This window comes from Sorex araneus, chromosome X (genome assembly GCF_027595985.1).
Source record: "Sorex araneus isolate mSorAra2 chromosome X, mSorAra2.pri, whole genome shotgun sequence".
Lineage (NCBI taxonomy): Eukaryota > Metazoa > Chordata > Mammalia > Eulipotyphla > Soricidae > Sorex > Sorex araneus.
The window spans coordinates 213,630,306-213,649,149 of record NC_073313.1 but is presented as its reverse complement, the minus strand read 5'-3'; the positions used below and the strand labels follow the sequence as shown (position 1 = coordinate 213,649,149).

The 18,844-nt window shown below is 38.2% G+C and overlaps 1 protein-coding gene across 2 annotated transcripts in view; it reads left to right on the top strand.

Annotated features, from left to right (window-relative positions):
- The window catches only part of ZNF385B (zinc finger protein 385B), a 427,342-nt gene that overhangs the window by 93,835 nt on the left and 314,663 nt on the right, over positions 1-18,844 (top strand). For both annotated transcript variants that reach the window (XM_055122074.1, XM_055122075.1), the window contains exons 2-3: positions 11,694-11,833; positions 14,914-15,234. In XM_055122074.1, coding sequence (XP_054978049.1) covers positions 14,967-15,234 — 268 coding nt within the window. In that variant the 5' untranslated portion in view covers positions 11,694-11,833; positions 14,914-14,966. The remainder of the gene's footprint in view (positions 1-11,693; positions 11,834-14,913; positions 15,235-18,844) is intronic.

Sequence of the window (18,844 nt, the reverse complement as noted above, 5' to 3'; positions counted from 1 at the left end):
AGGAATTCCTCTTAGGGGTAAGAAAGAGATTTGGTTTTCACTGTTGCCATTTTAGTTTTTCCCTAAAATGAATTAAAACAAAGCTTGTCTTTTCTTTTAAAAAAATGAGCACATAAAGACTTTAAATGTCATCAAGTGGAACATCAGAAGCAATGGGGATATTTGGCAAAGAAACTGTTTTAAGATCAATTTAAAAAGGGCAAAAGACTATTTAAAAGAAAATCAATATGGAAAGAACAGGTAGTCAGAGTGATAATAAATTAAAAGTTCAAGCAAAATCAACTTTCATGTTATCAGAACCTTACCCCACAAACCTCTCTGTTTGGCCTCTACTTATTGATTCCAGCTAGCAAAGGATGATGACATAGCTGGACGTTCCTCTTTTGTTTGAACCCTGGAGGATTGCTCTTGTTCTCAGTATCATCAGGACACTGGCTTTCAACAAGTTCCTCTTTCCTTTTTCCTTCTGAGCAGTTTTTGATTTTGACTTTTATAATCAAGATCTGGCCCCATCTCAATCACACCAATATTTGAGTCTTTGTGGCCTATTCTTATTATCAGTGTTTTTTTATGTAACTGACCTTCTTCTCAGTAATTGGGTCATCTTCTGCTTGTAGTGCCTTTAGGGTTAATTTCTCAAACAGAATGTGCAGGGTCACTTATGGGCAAGCTTTATGATTCCCACCAGAACTGTCAGCTTTGAATTTTGACCTGATATTCTAAGTTCTTAAGGGAATTGCTGTTTTTGTCTCATGTTACTCTCAAATATGTTACACTTGCTGTGTGCCTTGACCCAACATAATACTATCCTTTATCTAAATTTATCTTTGCTCCCTGTTAGTGGCAATAGCTTATAATAGGGTAACTACAAGGGGAAATAACTACAAGGTCCTTCCTCCCAATGAAGGACCAGAATAAAATCCTCGCAGAAGGGACTGGCTTCAAACTCCATATCTCCATATTAATTTTAACTGTACATAGTATCTGTGCATTTTTTGTGTATATGCATGTGCAGCATTGCTTCTTCATTATTCTAGAGCATTTTAAAATATAATATCATGAGAAAAATGAAAGTCACATTATTGCCAAAAGTTTTCTGTTCTGAAAAAGTAATTATCAGAACTTGACTCTTTGTAGGAAAATTTATATTCTATTTTTGAATATCCACAGATGTTAAAACTTTGCTTTGCTGCACAATTCATACAGCTTCTTTGCCTTTTGAAAGAAGAAAAAAATCATTTTTCTAATGAATTATTTTAATATCATATTAGTATTATTCTAATAATAATTACTATCTAATTTTTGTTCTAATTCACTATAGTGTTGTCACGCCCGGCGATGCACAGGGGTTACTCCTGGCTCTGCACTCAGGATTACTCCTGGCGGTGCTTAGGGAACCATATGGGATGCTGGGAACTCGAACCCGGGTCAGCTGTGTGCAAGGCAAACGCCCTACCCACTGTGCTATCGCTCCAGCCTTGTGTCATTCTTTTACCTGCAGGTGGAAATGCGTAGCATTTAGGTGTTTCTTTTTTTTTTTTTAACCTTTTACAATGGTGATATAACCACATTTCTATTATAAATATTTTGTAGGTACTGTGAAGTGAAAAAATTGGTCGGAACAGCTGGCTGAGTGTTGCTTAGTGGACATGCGTATTACTGTTCTGGGGCCCAGCACTAGAAGGAAAGCTGGAGGCCTTGTCCTTTTATTCCTGAAAATATCACACTATATTCATCTCAAGATACAGCCCAAACCCTTTCAAGGCATTTTAAAAATAGTCCGACTACCACATACTTTGTGAAGAAATAATTTACTAGTGTTCAATAAAGACCTTTCTTATAGCTTTATATAATTTCTTCTTTTTTTTTTACCACCTTCCAGTGCTCACAGCTTTGTATACAGTGAGTCCATCTGCCCGTAACCACAGTTAAGAGGCATTGCATTAGTTATGTTGTCATTGTTGTCTCCTTCTCCTCTTCCTCCCTCTCCCCTCTTCCTCCTTCTTCTTCTTCATACTCCTCTTCTTTCTCATCCTCCTCCCCTTCCTCCTCCCTCCCCTTCTCCTCTTTCTTTCCTCCTATCACACCCAATGAGTGAGATAAGGTTCTTGCATGTGGCACACCCACGTTGGGTTCCCAGCATCCCATATGATTTCCTGAGCTCACCAGGGATAATTCCTGAGTGCAGAGCCAGGAGTAAATCTTGAGCGTTACTTGCTGTGGCCCACAAAACAAACAAAATGAGACAAAGAATAAAATTTTTAAAAATTGTGAGAACAGTCACAAAAGCTACTATACATGGTTAATAGAAAAAATGTTATAACTTTATAAATGTAGTATTTAAATGTAAAGTTTTAAAATATAAAAATATAGAGAAGTATTATTGAAATACTGTGTAATTGTTCTAGTAATCACATAAGTGCCTTTGAAAACATGCTGTGTTTGCTAGATGGACTGAATTCTTGAATCGGTTCTTTACTGGTTTTAGTATGGTGTAAGGTAAGGGGAAATAGACATTCTTTTATACTGTTGATTAAAGATTAATTGATTGTCTTATATAGAAGTTAAATTGTTGATATTTATCAAAAGTAAATCGAGATATTCTGTTTTCCATAACATCTTCAGAGTGATCATGGATATACATGAAAATACATCTATTTAAAAAAATGGATGTTTGAATATTTTTCAATTTATTGTAATTTATGCTTCAATGACTGTTCTAGTGAATTTTAGGTGTTTCATGAACTTATCTACCTAAGAATAAAATGTGTATGTCTTAAAAATGCATTTTCTTAATTTTAGAAGACTATGCTAATTGTACTAATTTATACTTTATCATAAGTATATGAGGTCTATTACTATTTTGTTGTTGGTAGTGATGATCCTCTATATTCCCTGTATTTTCTTTCATTTTCATCTTAACCATTCTGGATAAGGTAGTGGCATAACATTTTAGTTTTAATATGCATTCTTCTAATTAGTGATGTTGGAATCCTTTCTTTGATTTATTGGCCAGTTGGATATTGTTTCTAATGAATCCAAGGGTTTGGCTCAGTCTTCTATTTGGTTCTCTGTCTTACCAAATTGCTGGAGTTTTCAGTTATATTTTGGATGAGTCATATTTCGATACACTTATTGGAAAAATATCTTCCTATCTGAGAGGCACTCTTAAATTTCTCAATGATGTTTTTGATGAAGATACGTTTTAAATTTTTATATATACAAATTTACAATTTTTTGTTATGGTTAATACTTTTCTTCCTTTGCTTACTAAAAAGTCATAAAATATTTTTTTATCTGATCCTTTAATAGTTTCAGTTTCAGTTTTTCATATACCACATCGATTTGCAGTCTTTCTAGAATTAAAATACACAGATATTTTTTAGAACTAGGGAGTCATCCTTGACATAAGTATTTCTTTCTGTTGATATTCCTTTCAAGTTCTTCCACTTTCTTTTGTGGCTGTCACCAATAACAACCAAAATCATCTCCTAGTGTCTCTTGCATGGATAGTTCTAGTAGTCCTGAATCTGTTCATGTTCACGTAACAAACTGTTTCTGTGCTTTATCATTTAGCCACTCTTGACATGTGATCTTTTCACAGCCAAATGAGAGAGCCAAAGTGGCTCTCTGACCTTGTTTTACATTTTTTAAATAAGAAGTACATTTCTGGAGCTGGAGAGATAGTACAGTGGGTAGGTCACTTATATTGCATGTGATTGACTCAGATTTGATCCCAGAGTCTCACATGACCCTTCAAGCACTGCCAGGAGTTAATTCCTGAGTGTAGAGCCAGGAGTAACCCCTGAGTATTGCTGGGCGCAGTTCCCATACCCTGAAAAAAACACATTTTCTTTTTACTCATAGAGCCTTGCTGTACTGAATATATAATAATGCTGTAATCCTAGTTTAGTCTAAAATGCAGACACATTTTAGAATTTGATATCATGGCACTAAGTATAAAATGCACTTTTTGCTCTCATTATTGATACTGTTGTGCTATTTGTTTGTAATGGCACCTTGGAGCACTCATAAGATCCAAGCTACTATTACAAAAATGGCATTACTCTTACATTACAAACTTAAAAAGGCTCTGATCTATATGAACAATGAATTCCTGTGCTTTCTGAAAGCCAAGACCAAATTAGGTAGTAGCTTTTGGCTGAAGCTGAATTTTAGCTGCTTTAATTATGGCAATTATTTCCTTTTACCAAACTTTATGAAATAACATCTAAGTGCTAGGCACCTGGTTGTCTGAAGAACTGCAATAATTAATGAGAATCAAATAACTTTGTTTAACTTACATTGAAGACAAATGCCCTGGCATCTTTTATGCATCATATAAGGTAATTCAGAAGAGTAGAAATCTCTGCTCTCCGTTAGTACAGGAATTTCAGTATGTTAACAACTTTCCCTTCTTGTGCAGTTTTTCAAATTCCTGAGACATTCCAAACCAGTTTTTCTACATATAAACCTTTAGTTCCAGATCACGGCTGTCTCAGTCTCTTATTAATCTTTAGCAGGTCACTGATATCCTTAAACCCCCTGCTCCTGTTTTTCCTGGGTATGGCTTTTATTCCAGGTGTTATTTTTGACTCACATCCTGTTTCTCAGGGTAATGGAAAAATCAGCTGTGATGTTTGTATGACTTCACTGACAGAATTGCTATTAAGAACAGACCAAAAATCTCATAAATTCCAAATTTATTGATGGTGTATATGTTCTTCAGGACAACAAGCAAAATGCTCAGTAGAAGAATCCCTCTGTATTGTGAAAAGTCTTATTTTTTGCAATCTCAGACATTATCTATGCTCACAATGGAACTGCCTGGACCTAGTTCTTGTGTCTGAATCCTAAGTCATCTGTCCTCTAATGTCAGTGATAGCCACAGACTCATTGCTTTAAATAGCCATTTTTACCCCCCTCAATCTATCTTTTGTAAGAATGACTGTAGAAAAATTAAACCCAGCTCTTCCTATTGTGGCAATTCCAACCCTCTCCATAGTGGTCCAGCTATTTTCTTTCCCAAGTTAACTCAGAACAGCATCAGTACTTTCACCAAGTTGAATTATTCAAACTATTCAAAGTTGAATTACCTTAATTCAGAAATAGGACTTACACAGTGTGGAGCACTGTAAGTCCAGGCTATCTACTTTTTTTTTTTTTTTTTGGTTTTTGGGTCACACCCGGCGATGCACAGGGGTTACTCCTGGCTCTTCACTCAGGAATTACTCCTGGCGATGCTCAGGGGACCATATGGGATGCTGGGATTAGAACCCGGGTCGGCTGCGTGCAAGGCAAACGCCCTACCTGCTGTGCTATCGCTCCAGCCCCCAGGCTATCTACTTTTAAAGAGAGAATGTGTTCACCTACATGTGGCTGCCAGTTTCTACTGATGATCTGTGGTTAACTGCTTGTACATGAAAATAGTCATCTCCCAGTACCTAATGAAACATTTCAGGGTGAGTACAACCATAATCTGTTACAGAAAAGAAATATTTTGTGAGAAAAAGATAATTTTCAGAGATGCAGCTGTAACCGCATGAAATCAATCTCTTTATATGATTATGAAGAGTGAATTAAGTCTATTAGAGCCTTATCATCTCCAGGGTCTCCATTGATGGATAGGTTTATGGTTTACCTTCACATCTTCATGTATGCCAAAAATCTGAGATATTTCCCACCCCCAAACAAAGGAGAAATATGCCCCCAAAACCAAATACAATGATTTTTCTCGAGGAAGGAAAATAACCTCTAAAAGTTTTAAAATATTAGTTTTCTTATTTTCATTAATATAAAAATCTTTTGGGACTTGCTTTAGGTCAGAGAACCCCCTCACAACCTATGTTAGGATAGAAAACCACTAGTAGGTGATTTGAACAAAGTAACATCAGCAACAACAGAAAATAAGACTGAGGCAAATGAATTGTCTAGTAAAATTAACATCTAAGCTCTAATTTCAGTTCAATATAATAAAGCTACAATTCTATAGGATAAAGCTGAGAATACTCTGGTGACTATGTGAGAAATTCTCCATTATGGTTCTCCTGAACAATGAACAGCAGAATGATTGCCTCTTCAGTCTATCATAAGCTTTTCATTTTTACGTGCTTTATTTTATTTACTCCCTAAGCCACCATAGGGCCATGGATAGGGTACTGTATATAATCAGTGTTTCAGAAAGTATTCTCTATATAGAACCTCCCATGTAAATCCTTTCTTAAAATGCGCACTGAAACACAACAAAGTTATCACAGTCTACTGCTTTCTTCGTCTCTTAAAACCTTGTGTTTTGGAGAAGGGTGTTTGTAGCCTGGGACACCAAATCCAACTTGTTACCTTCTTTAGAAGTTGTACTTTAGAAGTCAGTACCAGACATTGGCAGCACGATGAAATGGGCTTGAACCAGTGTCAGAGTCCTGACTCTTTCCATCTGCATGCTTTTCTCTTGCCAGATCTTTCCCTCTACACCCTGCACTCCATTCCCTGTGAAAGTTCACTGCAGCAAACAACAGATGTCACATGGATGTTGGCACAAGTGTGCTTATATTAGTCTGGCCACTCCAACAGAATTTGAACTTGAAACTTTGTTTTCAATTAAGAAATGACAGACTTTTTCCTAAATAGTAGGGATTTTAGTTGCAACTGAATGGTTGCATTTTTTCCTCTGAAAAATGAACAGCGATTATTGTTTCTAAAATTTCAACATATAAATAGCATTATACTTAACTCCTATGAGCTTAAATTAAGCAAAAGCATTAACTTTGGTTATTGTGTTGACAGTGGTACAATCACACATATATATGGTGTATTCTTTTATTCTGAAGATATATATATATATATTTTTAATTTTATTTATTTTTAATTAGAGAATCACCGTGAGGGTACAGTTACAGATTTATACACTTTTGTGCTTATACTTCCCTCATACAAAGTTCGGGAACCCATCCCTTCACCAGTGCCCATTCTCCACCACCCGTAAACCCAGAATCCCTCCCACCCTCCCCAATCCCATCTCCCCCCCACCCCACCCTGCCACTGTGGCAAGGCATTCCCTTCTGTTCTCTCTCTCTAATTAGCTGTTGTGGTTTGCAATAAAGGTGTTCAGTGGCCGCTGTGCTCAGTCTCTAGCCCTCATTCAGCCCGCAACTCCCTTCCCCCACATGGCCTTCGACTACAATGTAGTTGGTGATCGCTTCTCTGAGTTGACCTTTCCCCGGAACGTGAGGCCAGCCTCGAAGCCATGGAGTCAACCTCCTGGTACTTATTTCTACAGTTCTTGGGTGATAGTCTCCCACTCTGTTATTCTATATACCATAGATGAGTGCAATCTTTCTATGTCTGTCTCTCTCTTTCTGACTCATTTCACTCAGCATGAAACTTTTCATGCCCATCCACTTGACTACAAAATTCTTGACCTCCTTTTTTCTAACAGCTGCGTAGTATTCCATTGTATAGATGTACCAAAGTTTCCTCAACCAGTCATCCGTTCTGGGGCATTCGGGTTTTTTCCAGATTCTGGCTATTGTAAACAGTGCTGCGATGAACATACATGTGCAGATGTTGTTTCGATTGTACTTTTTTGCCTCTCTGGGATATATTCCCAGCAGTGGTATTGCTGGGTCAAATGGGAATTCAATATCTAATTTTTTGAGAATCGTCCAAATTGTTTTCCAGAAGGGCTGAACCAGTCGGCATTCCCACCAGCAGTGAAGAAGGGTCCCTTTCTCCCCACATCCTCTCCAACAGCGGTTGCTTTTGTTCTTTTGGATGTGTGCTAGTCTCTGTGGTGTGAGGTGGTATCTCATGGTTGTTTTGATCTGCATCTCTCTGATGATTAGTGATGCAGAGCACTTTTTCATGTGCCTTTTGGCCATTCGTATTTCTTCCTTGGTAAAGTTTCTGTTCATTTCTTCGCCCCATTTTTTGATGGGGTTGGATGTTTTCTTCTTGTAGAGTTCAACCAGTGCTTTATATACCATTGATATCAACCCCTTATCTGATGGGTATTGTGTAAATATCCTTTCCCATTCTGTGGATAGTCTTTGGATTCTGGTCAATGTATCTCTTGCGGTGCAGAAGCTTTTTAGTTTAATGTAGTCCCATTTGTTGATCTCTGTTTTTACTAGATTGCTTAGTTCCGTGCCACCTTTGAAGATACCTTTATCTTCAATATCGTGGAGGGTTTCGCCGACATTGTCTTCAATGTACCTTATGGTTTGTGGTCTAATGTTGAGGTCTTTAATCCATTTTGATCTGACTTTTGTGCATGGTGATTCTGAAGATATATATTAAGTGCATCTGTACTAAACGAAATCATAGATGCTGGGATACACAGGCCAATAAATGCAGGGTTCTTCAGAGAACTTGAAAGATGACTGAAATCTAAACCTAAATCTAAGGGAGGAAGTTGTAGACTTTCCTACAGCATTTGTCCTACTTTGTAGTCACTTACTGCTTGCTCCTCTGTATTTCTTATTTGAGTATATGGTTATCCACAATTGGATCTTGTCTGTTACGTTTACTGTTCTTCCCCTAGTAGTGTTCTCTCTGCCTAGAAAGTTGATAAGTATATACAGAAATTAATGAACAAAGAAGTAAAACTGGAACCTATATATTAATTAGAATAATAAAACAAAGGTTGGATGGCAGATTAGCTATAGGAACCAAATGCTTCTGAAGGGCAGAGAGAGGGAGAGGACCTGTTAAGAGGAACATCAGTGAGACCATCAAGAAAAATGAGGAGTGAGGAAGAGACATCTCAAATCTGGCAATTGGGTGTGTTTTTAATTTAACACATCATTAAAAAAGATTTGTTTATAATGGCTTTTCAAAATGTTCCTAAATTTGGAAAAAGAGTTGTAAACAAGGCTGCTGGGGTTAAGACATGGCTGAGCAGTGAATGAAATAGATTTATATGAGTTGAGAAAATTAGGAAACAAAGCAATGGAGTGGGGACAGGGTCTTTTCGCACTTACATAAAAGCGAAGAAATCATCCTTATTCTCCATCTGATGCCGCCTGTCTCAAAGGCTGTTCCTCCAAATGTCTAACAGTGATGTCTTGACCACTTTACTTTTAAATCAGCTTCTTATTTTCTTATTTCTTATTTTATTCTTTTCAAATAACTATGCGGGGTTGGAGCGATAGCACAGCGGTTGGGCGTTCACCTTTCACGCGGCCAATCCGAGTTCGATTCCTCCGCCTCTCTCGGAGAGCCCAGCAAGCTACCAAGAGTATCGAGCCCGCACGGCAGAGCCTGGCAAGCTACCCGTGGCGTATTGGATATGCCAAAAAGAATAACAATAAGACTCTCAGTGAGAGAGTTACTGGTCCCCGCTCGAACAAATCAATGAGCAACAGGATGACAGTGACAGTGAAATAACTATGCAAGTCAATGACAGTTCTGGAGAAAGCCATTAAAAAATTACTCTTTAGGTATTCAGTGGTTGTCTCATGAACTTTCTTCCCCTCAAAAAAAAATTCTTCTTCTTTGACCTGTACTCAAATATCTTATATTGATGTATGGTTAGTTGTTTGCCATCTTACTTGATAATACAAGCATAGCTTCTGATATTTGATTTAATTTCTCTGCCTTTTCTTATCCACACATTTGCCTACGTTACTATTTAAAGAAGGATGATGCCCACTACCTCATTTGTTAATTTTTGTATTCCCGTGCCACACCTGGCAGTGCTAAGGGCTACTTCAAACTAAGTACTCCACTGTTGGGGATTGGAGGGCTATGTAATTTTAGGGATCAGACCCAGACCATTTGCATGCAGATCACTTGCCTTTTTAATAGAAGATGCTCAAAATGTTTAATTTAATAGAATAAAATTATTATTAAATTAAATTATTAAATTAAACCCATTTAATATAGTGTCCAAAACCAGCACTTAGAAATCAACAAAGGATGTGCAAGACTTATACACTGAAAATTTTAAGTCACTGCTGAAACAATTAGGAAACCAGAAAATGAAAAATATATTTCATGTTCATGGATTGAAACAGTTGACACTGTCAAAATGACTGTCCTACCCAAACATTATACAAAGTCAATGCAATTCCCCAAAAATTACAATGACAAAAGAGATAGTACATCAGGGAAGGTGCTTACCTTGCTCACGGTCAACTTGGGCACAGTTCCTGGCACTATACATGATTTCCAAAGCACAATCTGAAATGGTCTATGAGCATAGAGCTATGAATAAGTCCTAAGAACAGGTGGGTATGGCTCATGTCTCCTAACCTTTTCCTACCCCCAGCCCTTGCAAAAACAACAACAACAACAACAAAACCCCAAACCAATCTAGTGACTTTATTCATGCACTAGAACAAACTCCAATAAAATTTGTATGAAATAATACAGACCCCTTCAAGCAATTCTGAGAAAATAAAGATGGGTGGTATTATATTACCTTGCTTTAAGTTATACTGTATAGCTATAGTAATTAAAATGACGGTGCTGGAATAAAAATAGACTCTAAGACCAATGGAATGTAATTGAGGGTTCATAGATAAGCCCTTAGATTTATGGATAGATAATGTGTGACAAAGAAGCTGGGTGCATGAAGTGGAGCAAGGAAAACTTTTTCAACAAAGGGTGTTGAAATAATTGGATGGCTATGAAAAATGAAACTCTGTCTCACACCATTACCAAAGTTGACTCAAAGTTGATTAAAGACTTTGAGACTAGAGTCCATAAAATCTATTGTGGAAAACATGGGTAGGACTCTCCAGGATAGGTGTCTGTGAAGTATCTTCACTGATTTGACTCCATTGGGAAAGATAACAGAAGCAAAAATAAACAAGTGGGGCTACATCAAATTAAAAAGATTATTTTTCTCTCAAGACATACTACTGCCCACGTTAGTCAATTTTTCACTCATGCAGATGTATTTTTATGATTTTTTGCCAATTTATTTTGAAGTTTCTTCTTTTTTCCCTACAAAAGGCCTTTTCTTTTTTTGATGGAAAAGTTAAAATCATGTTTTCAATGTTAATAGTATTGATGATGCAAAATTATACCATCACCACCACCACTACCAAAGCATCCAGGGATAGGGTGTTTCTTTATTCTAACTGAGACCAAAACATTGTCAAAATTACTGATAAGTATGAAAGTACAGTAACATTGGAATAAACTAAGTTGAAAAACTTATGTGTACTAAAGTGAAAATAAATAAAATTAATAGCAAAGTTATCATTCATGGTTCTTGAGAATATGACAAGAAAAAATCTACACTTAGATTGTCATCCATCTTAATATCCTGATCTAACTAAAAATCTGAAGAAAGATATTCACATTTGAAAATAAAATTATCTTGCCGAAAGTAGTTGATGTACCAAATATGATGGCCTCTCAGTGTCTATGTTGCAAGCCACAATGCCCAAAAGTAGAGAGAGAGTATGGGGAATATTGTCTGCCATGGAGTCAGGGAAAGGGTGGGAAAAAGGGGGTATACCCGGGATATTGGTGCTGGGGAATGTGCACTGGTGGAGGGATGAGTGTTTGATCATTGTGAGATTGTAACCCAATTATGAAAGCTTGTAACATTCTCATGGTGATTCAATAAAATTTTTAAAAAATTTTAAAAAAGAAAATAAAATTATCTTAGTCTGTTTTACTCTTCTTTGGTTTTTTATTTACTAGTTTAATCTCTGTTGTATTTCTGTTATTTTATATTTCAGATGTTCTGCACTGCAACTTCATCAAAATTTAAATTGATGTTCCTGGATACGTAAACACAATTTGTTTCACTACATCTACAAGAAAATATGTCGATTCCCAGTGGCTGACTTACAAAAGAGCTTGTGGAACACTGCCTAATGTAAGTTGCAGACATACTATATTTTAGTCTTTGCTCTACCTCCCCTAAAGTTAGGTTTTGTGTCGGCAGGTATACAAGTGTATGCATGTGTTATATGTACCTGTGTGACTACACATATGCTTTTCCACAGTTTTTATTCTTAGCATCGTTATTTTTTTCAATAGTTGTTTGAATGTTCAATATATAAGAAGTTGGAGGCTGGAGTGATAACACAGCGGGTAGGGCATTTGCCTTGCACGCGGCAGAACCAGGTTCGAATCCCAGCATCCCATATGGTCCCCCGAGCACCGCCAGGAGTAATTCCTGAGTGCATGAGCCAGGAGTAACCCCTGTGCATTGCTCGGTGTGACCCAAAAACCAAATATATGTAAGAAGTACGTTTCCAATCCTTAGGAGAGGGATTCAGAAATGTGGTCACAGTCCTCATGGAGCTCAGACTCTGGCAAGGAAATTGACATAAACCAAGTGAGACCACAAAAATCTGTGATGTGCACACCATGATTGGGGCACAGAAGGGATGTTACATATTGTGATGTGATCATATAACCAGGATTGTGCTAGTATCAGGCAGATTCCCTACACATGACAGTGCTCTCATTAAGATCTCAAGGCTGGGCAGGAGTGAAAGTGATGAGGAAAGGAGCAAGGATGGAGGAGGATGTACTCTCAACGCAAGGAATGCATGTTCAAAGATATATTTGCTCAGTAAGGTGCTCTAGGTAGCTTTTTAAAAAGAGTGATACTTACTTCTTTTGTCCTTTTTTTGGGGGGGATGTGGGGTATATTACAAGAAGTGGTATTATGGGTCAAATGGAAGCTCAATTCCTAGATTTTTTAAAGGAATGTCTATATTGTTTTCCAGAAAGGCTGGACCAGTAGACATTCCCTCCAGCAGTGAGTGAGAGGCCCTTTCTCCCAACATCCATGCCAACACTGGTTGTTCTTATTCTTTTTGATGTATGTCAGCCTCTGTGGTATGAGATGAGAGATGATATCTTACTGTTGTTTTAATTTGCATCTCCCTGATGATTAGTGATGCAGAGCATTTTTTCATCTGTCTTCTGGTAATTTATATTTCTTCTTTGAGGAAGTTTCTGTTCATCTCCTCTCTCTATTTTTGGATGGGGTTGGATTTTCATTCTTGTAAAGTTCTTCCACTGCCTTATATATCTTTAATATTAATTTCTATCAGATGAATGTTGGGTAAATAATTTATCTCATTCTGTTATTTGTATTTATATCCCAGTCATTGTTTCCTTTGAAGTTCAGAAGCTTCTAAATTTAATGTAGTTCCATTTGTTTATCTTTGGAACTTTTTCACTTACTTGGTCAGTGGTGTTTCATCCTTGAAGATACCTTTACGGTTTTTTTTTTCTTTTTGGGTCACACCCAGCGATGCTCAGGGGTTACTCCTGGCTTTGCACTCAGGAATTACTCCTGGCAGTGCTTGGGGGACCATATGGGATGCCGGGGATCGAACCCGGGTCCGCCGCATGCAAGGTAAACGCCCTACCCGCTGTGCTATCGCTCCGGCCCCTTGTTTTTTTTTTTTTTTTGAAGATACCTTTAGTTTTTATGTCATGGAGAGTTCCTTCTACATTTTCCTCTATGTAACTTTTGAATTCTGGTCTTATATCAAGGTTTTTAATATACTTTGATTTGACATTTGTGCTTGACCTTAGAAAGAAGTCTGGTTTTTTTTAAAATGTAGTGGCCAAGTTTTCCCAGAACCACTTGTTGAAAAGGCTGTCCTTGCTCCACTTCATATTTTTTGCTCCTTTATGGAAGATTAACTGGCCATATACCTGGGAATCTGTCTCAAGATATTTAACTCTATTGCATTGATCTATTTTTGCTCCTCTGTATTCCTCGCAGCACTATCCACATTAGCCAAAATCTGGAAACAGCCAAAATGCCCAAGAATAGATGAGTGGATAATGAAACGATGGTGCACACACATAATGGACTATTACTTTTCCATAGAAAAGATAACGCTATGAAATTTGCTTCCATATGGAGGGATCTGGAGAGTATCATGTTGAGTGAAGTTAGTCAGAGGGAGAGAGACCAACACAGAGGACCCCTCTCATATGTGGAATATAAAGAAACATCACTGTATCACTGTCACTGTCATCCCGTTGCTCATCGATTTGCTCGAGTGGGCACCAATAGCATTTCCATTGTGAGACTTGGTGTTACTGTTTTTGGCATATTTAATACACCACAGGTAGCTTGCCAGTCTCTACTGTTGGGGCAGGATACTCTCATTTGCTTGTCGGGCTCTCCAAGAGGGGCAGAGGAATTGAACCCGGGTCAGCTGTGTGCAAGGCAAATGCCCTACCCGCTGTGCTATTGCTCCAGCCCATAAACATAATGCTTGAATACAAATACCTAAAGACAGTGAGAACAAGGAACGTGAAAACTGGTTTTCAGTAGGAAACATGCCCCTTGAGGGCCTGAGGGATAGGAGGCAGAGGTCAATGTCTATGGTGGAGGGAAGCATTCAACAAGGAGGAGATGGTGGTGCTGAAAGGTAGGAATACATTTTTATGAAACCCTATCAGCAACAGTATTGTAAGCCACAGTGCGAAAACATATATACAAAAGTGCCTCTCTCAGAGCAGAATGGTGGGTGGGAGGAGAATGGGGGTTGCAGAAACATTGGTGGAGGCAAGTGGACACTGGTGAAGTGTTGAAACATTGTATGCCTGAAACCTAACCATGAGTAACTTTGGAATTTCATGGTGACTGAGTTAAAAAAAAAGTGATATGAGTAGCCAGGAGGCAGTTTTATTTATGAATTTATTTATTTATCTATTGTTTGGGGTCACATCCGGCAGTTCTCAGGGCTTACCCCTGGCTCTACACTCAGGGACCACACCTGGTAGGGCTCGGGGCACCATATGTGGTACTGTGGATTGAATCCAGTCCGTTTCTTGCCAGTTAAGTGCCTCCCCCCGTCCCAGCCCAGTCAGGAGACATTTAGCTTAAATCAATAAAAAAGAGTTCGTTGCGATCATGCAATAAAAGAAGAAGGCGCCTCTTTCACAGGCACGTGTCCTTCCTCCCATCTCCCCCAGGTACAAAGTAATCCTTAAGCCCTGACAACTACTATGAAGATGGAATTGTGAAGATGGCAACTTTTCTGTGTGGCTTTGAAGAAAAGGGGATAAAGAGCGACAGGCCTGAAGACCAGTTGAGTAAAGAGAAGAAGAAAATCCTGTTCTCGTTCTGCGAGGTGTGCAACATCCAGCTCAACTCTGCGGCACAGGCCCAGGTTCACTACAACGGCAAGTCCCACCGCAAGCGAGTGAAGCAGCTGAGTGATGGGCAGCCCCCGCCTCCAGCTCCCAGCTCTGGACTCCTTCTGGCCAACAGCCCAGCCTCCAACACCAGTGCAGGTAAGCAGGGCACCCGGCTTCCTGCAGCTGGAAGAAATGATTCTGTTCTAGAAATAAAGAGTTTAGAGCAAGACTTAGATTTCTCCTTAAAACTACCCTCTTGTGGGGGTGGTGGGAGAGATACTGGACATGCAGGTGGTGGAAAATGTACACTGGTGGAGAGATGGGTGTTCGATTGTTTTATGACTGAAACTCAATCATGAAAACTTTTTAACTCTATCTCACAGTGATATAATAAAAACGAAACACAACAAAAGCTTCCACCACAGCAATATGTGATTCTTTTCTCTATAGGTGAAAATTTAGGAATTCGTTTACTTCTCAGTATATATTTTTAACTGTTATTGACACTTTTTTTTTTGAATTTCAAACAAGTTAACTTCATTGCCTCATGAGATAGACACTCTAGAAGTGATGGAACCACCGTATTCAATCTCAATGCTATCGAATATTGAATATTCATGAGCTTTAAAAGAAAAATCCCACGGGACACAAAGGGATGATAAAGCTGTTATAAAGTTATAAGTAATAGAGATCTATAATTAGACAGTACATTCACAATGTTAATTATAACTGAGGAGTGAATGAAATATTTTAGTCATGGCTGTATATTCTCATGTATTTGTTTTGGGAAATTATGACTAATTTCATAGAACCCAACTTTTTCTAAATCAAAATGGTGCTTCAAGTTGTGATTGATAAGGTAGTAGTTGCACATTGATTTCAATTGCTACAGAGATACCACTATGACTAGTTTGGGAGAAATTTTTTTTTATTTCTTCGAAAGAATAGGTAAAAGTATCACTTGTATCACTTGTCATCCCATTGATCTTTGATTTTCTGGAACCGACGCCAGTAACGTCTCCATCTGTCCCTGTCACGTACGAGTGTAGCCCAAAGTAAACGTATGATTTAGAATTCTAACTTTTCAAATTTACCATCATGGATATGATTCAAAGAATAGCCATGTGCACTGGAGAAGAATGTGCATTTGACTTTTGGGGGATGATATATCTTGAATTTTTGCCTTTTTAAAGCTAGTCAGTATTTCCTTAATGAGTATGAGTCTAGTACATCTGTTGGGTGCTGATAAAGCATTGGTGAAGTATCCAACTCTGTTATGTTGAAAAAAGATGTCAACATCTTTCCATTAGTAGCTATCTTAAGTATCTTTATGATCCTTAATTAGGAGCATAAATGTTTAGGAGTGTGTTTTTCCTGATGTATATATTCCTTGATCATTGAAAAATGATGCTCCCTGTCTCATGACTATTTTAAAACTTGAATTCTCTATTGTCTGATATGAGTATTGTTACCTTGGCCTTTGTGAAAGACTTGATTGTTTGAAATACTGTTTTTCAGCTTTTAACTTTTAGCTTGTATTTGACCCTAGTGTTTAAGTGGGTCTCTTGTAAGCAGTAGAAAGCTGGGTACATTTTTATCCAACCTGCTTCTTTATGTCTCTTGATTAGTGTGTTTAGGCCTTTGACATTTAATGAGATTATTATCATGAAGCCTTTTGCCATTTTTCCATAGAAGCTAGGCTTGTTCATGAGATTTAGCTCGTTTCAAAGAAACTCCTTCAGTGTTTCTTGCAATGTTCTTTTCAAAGCCATGAAGTCTGTGAGCTATTGTTTTCTCATAAAAAAAGAACCAACCAGTTATTGATTCTTCAAATCTGAATAGCATTCTAGGTGTTTAGAGTATTCTTGGTGAGGTGTCTGTTACATTGAGTTTTTCATATATTTCCCAACATTTTCTTCTCACTCACAGGATCTCACTTGATAACTCTACTGTGAATTTTAAGGAAACACCTTTGTATATAATTTCCTTTGTTAATTCTATTGCTTTCAATATTCTATATCCTTGACTTTTGTCATTCTGATTATTATGTATCTTGTAGTGTTTTTATTTGGGTCTCTTTGGCTGGTACCTTTCGGGTCTCTTGAATTGGTTGTGTGCACTCCTTAGCTCTGGGAAATTCTCTGTTATGATTTTTTTGACTAATGATTCTTCATCAGGATTTTCTTCTTCATCAGGGATTTCAGTGATTCTTACTTATATAGTACCTCTTGAATTCAGCCCATAGTCCTTTTGTTAATTTTGAGTCCTTTCCTCATCATCTCCTATTTTCTCAAGATTTTCTGCATCTCTGTTTGAAGCTCTGATTCTTTTAAGGCTGGCTTTTGGGGGTCACCCCTGGAAATGCTCAAGGGTTTCTCCTAGCTCTGCATTCAGGACAAACTCCTGGCCATGCTAAGGGACAATTTTGTGGGGATTAAACCCAGGTCAGCTACATGCAAGGCAAATGCCCTATGGACTGTACTATTGCTCTGACCTTGGAACTCTGATTTTTATCCTCAGCCTTTGATACACTATTCTCTGGGGGCCTTCTTCTGGGTGAAGGTTGTTTTTTTATTTTTTTATTTTTGCTTTTTGGGGTCAAACCCGATGATGCACAAGGGTTACTCCTGGCTCATGCACTCAGGAATTACTCCTGGTGGTGCTCAGGGGACCATATGGGATGCTGGGAATCGAACCCAGGTCAGCCGTGTGCAAGGCAAATGCCCTACCTGCTGTGCTATTGCTCCAGCCCCAGGGTGAGTTTTATATTTCACCTACCAAACTCTATGTCTGTCACTTCTGATTATAACTTTCTCATTTTTGAGCTGATGCTTCCTTCTTCCTGCACCATTGTTCTTCGAATCCATGAATCATCTACAACATGTTCTTTTAAAGCCCTTATCTGAGAGGCTATGGAGATTATTAGGACTGATTGAGTCTTCTGGGTGTTATCTTTACTCACTGAGCATGGTGGGGTCCTATGCTGCTTCCCATTGCATCTGTTTCAGTTTGGAGAGTGAGTCTTTCTGATTCCCCTCTCAAGTCCCTACCGGGGAATACTCCAGCTGATCCAGATTGATGTTGCTATTTTGCTTTGCTGCCAGAATTATCGCCAACAAATTTATTGTTACAAGTTGTTTCTATTTTTCAGTATTCCAGGAAGGCTCCCAGTGACATTGGCACTGCCAGTACATCAGGCTGCAATTTAGGATTTTAGAATTCTTATCCCAAAATTGTCTGTGAGTTTTTATGGGAATAGGAGATTGGGACAAGAAGTAAGTTGATGTAAGTAAAGTGCTGGAGGGCAGCCAAGCTATTCTAGACTAAGTTCAGTCTAAGATTCCAATATTTATTTCCTGTGAGTTATGAAAACAAATTAGGAAGTACTGGCAATCAAGGCAGATGGGGTCAGCCTGGGAATGGTGGATGATGGTGGATGATGGTGATTCCCGTTGACAGAACTCCTAAGGTGAGCATTACCACAGGAAGGAGGGGTCTAGAGGCTGGGGGCTGACGCACTCTGTGTTAAGTTGGCTTATTTTAAACATGCATATTTATTCTCCCTTGCTGATCAGGAGACTCCAGGTTGATTTGTTTAAAATGGCACTTTGGGGAAAGGTGTTTACTCTCAGTGGGGCCATAAATGAAAGTCTCAATTTCGGACCTATTTACACACATGCACATGCATGAACACATGCACACAGTCACACCCAGTACACAGACATGCATATTGGACCACAAACTTTGTGCTGTATTCTCATAGACC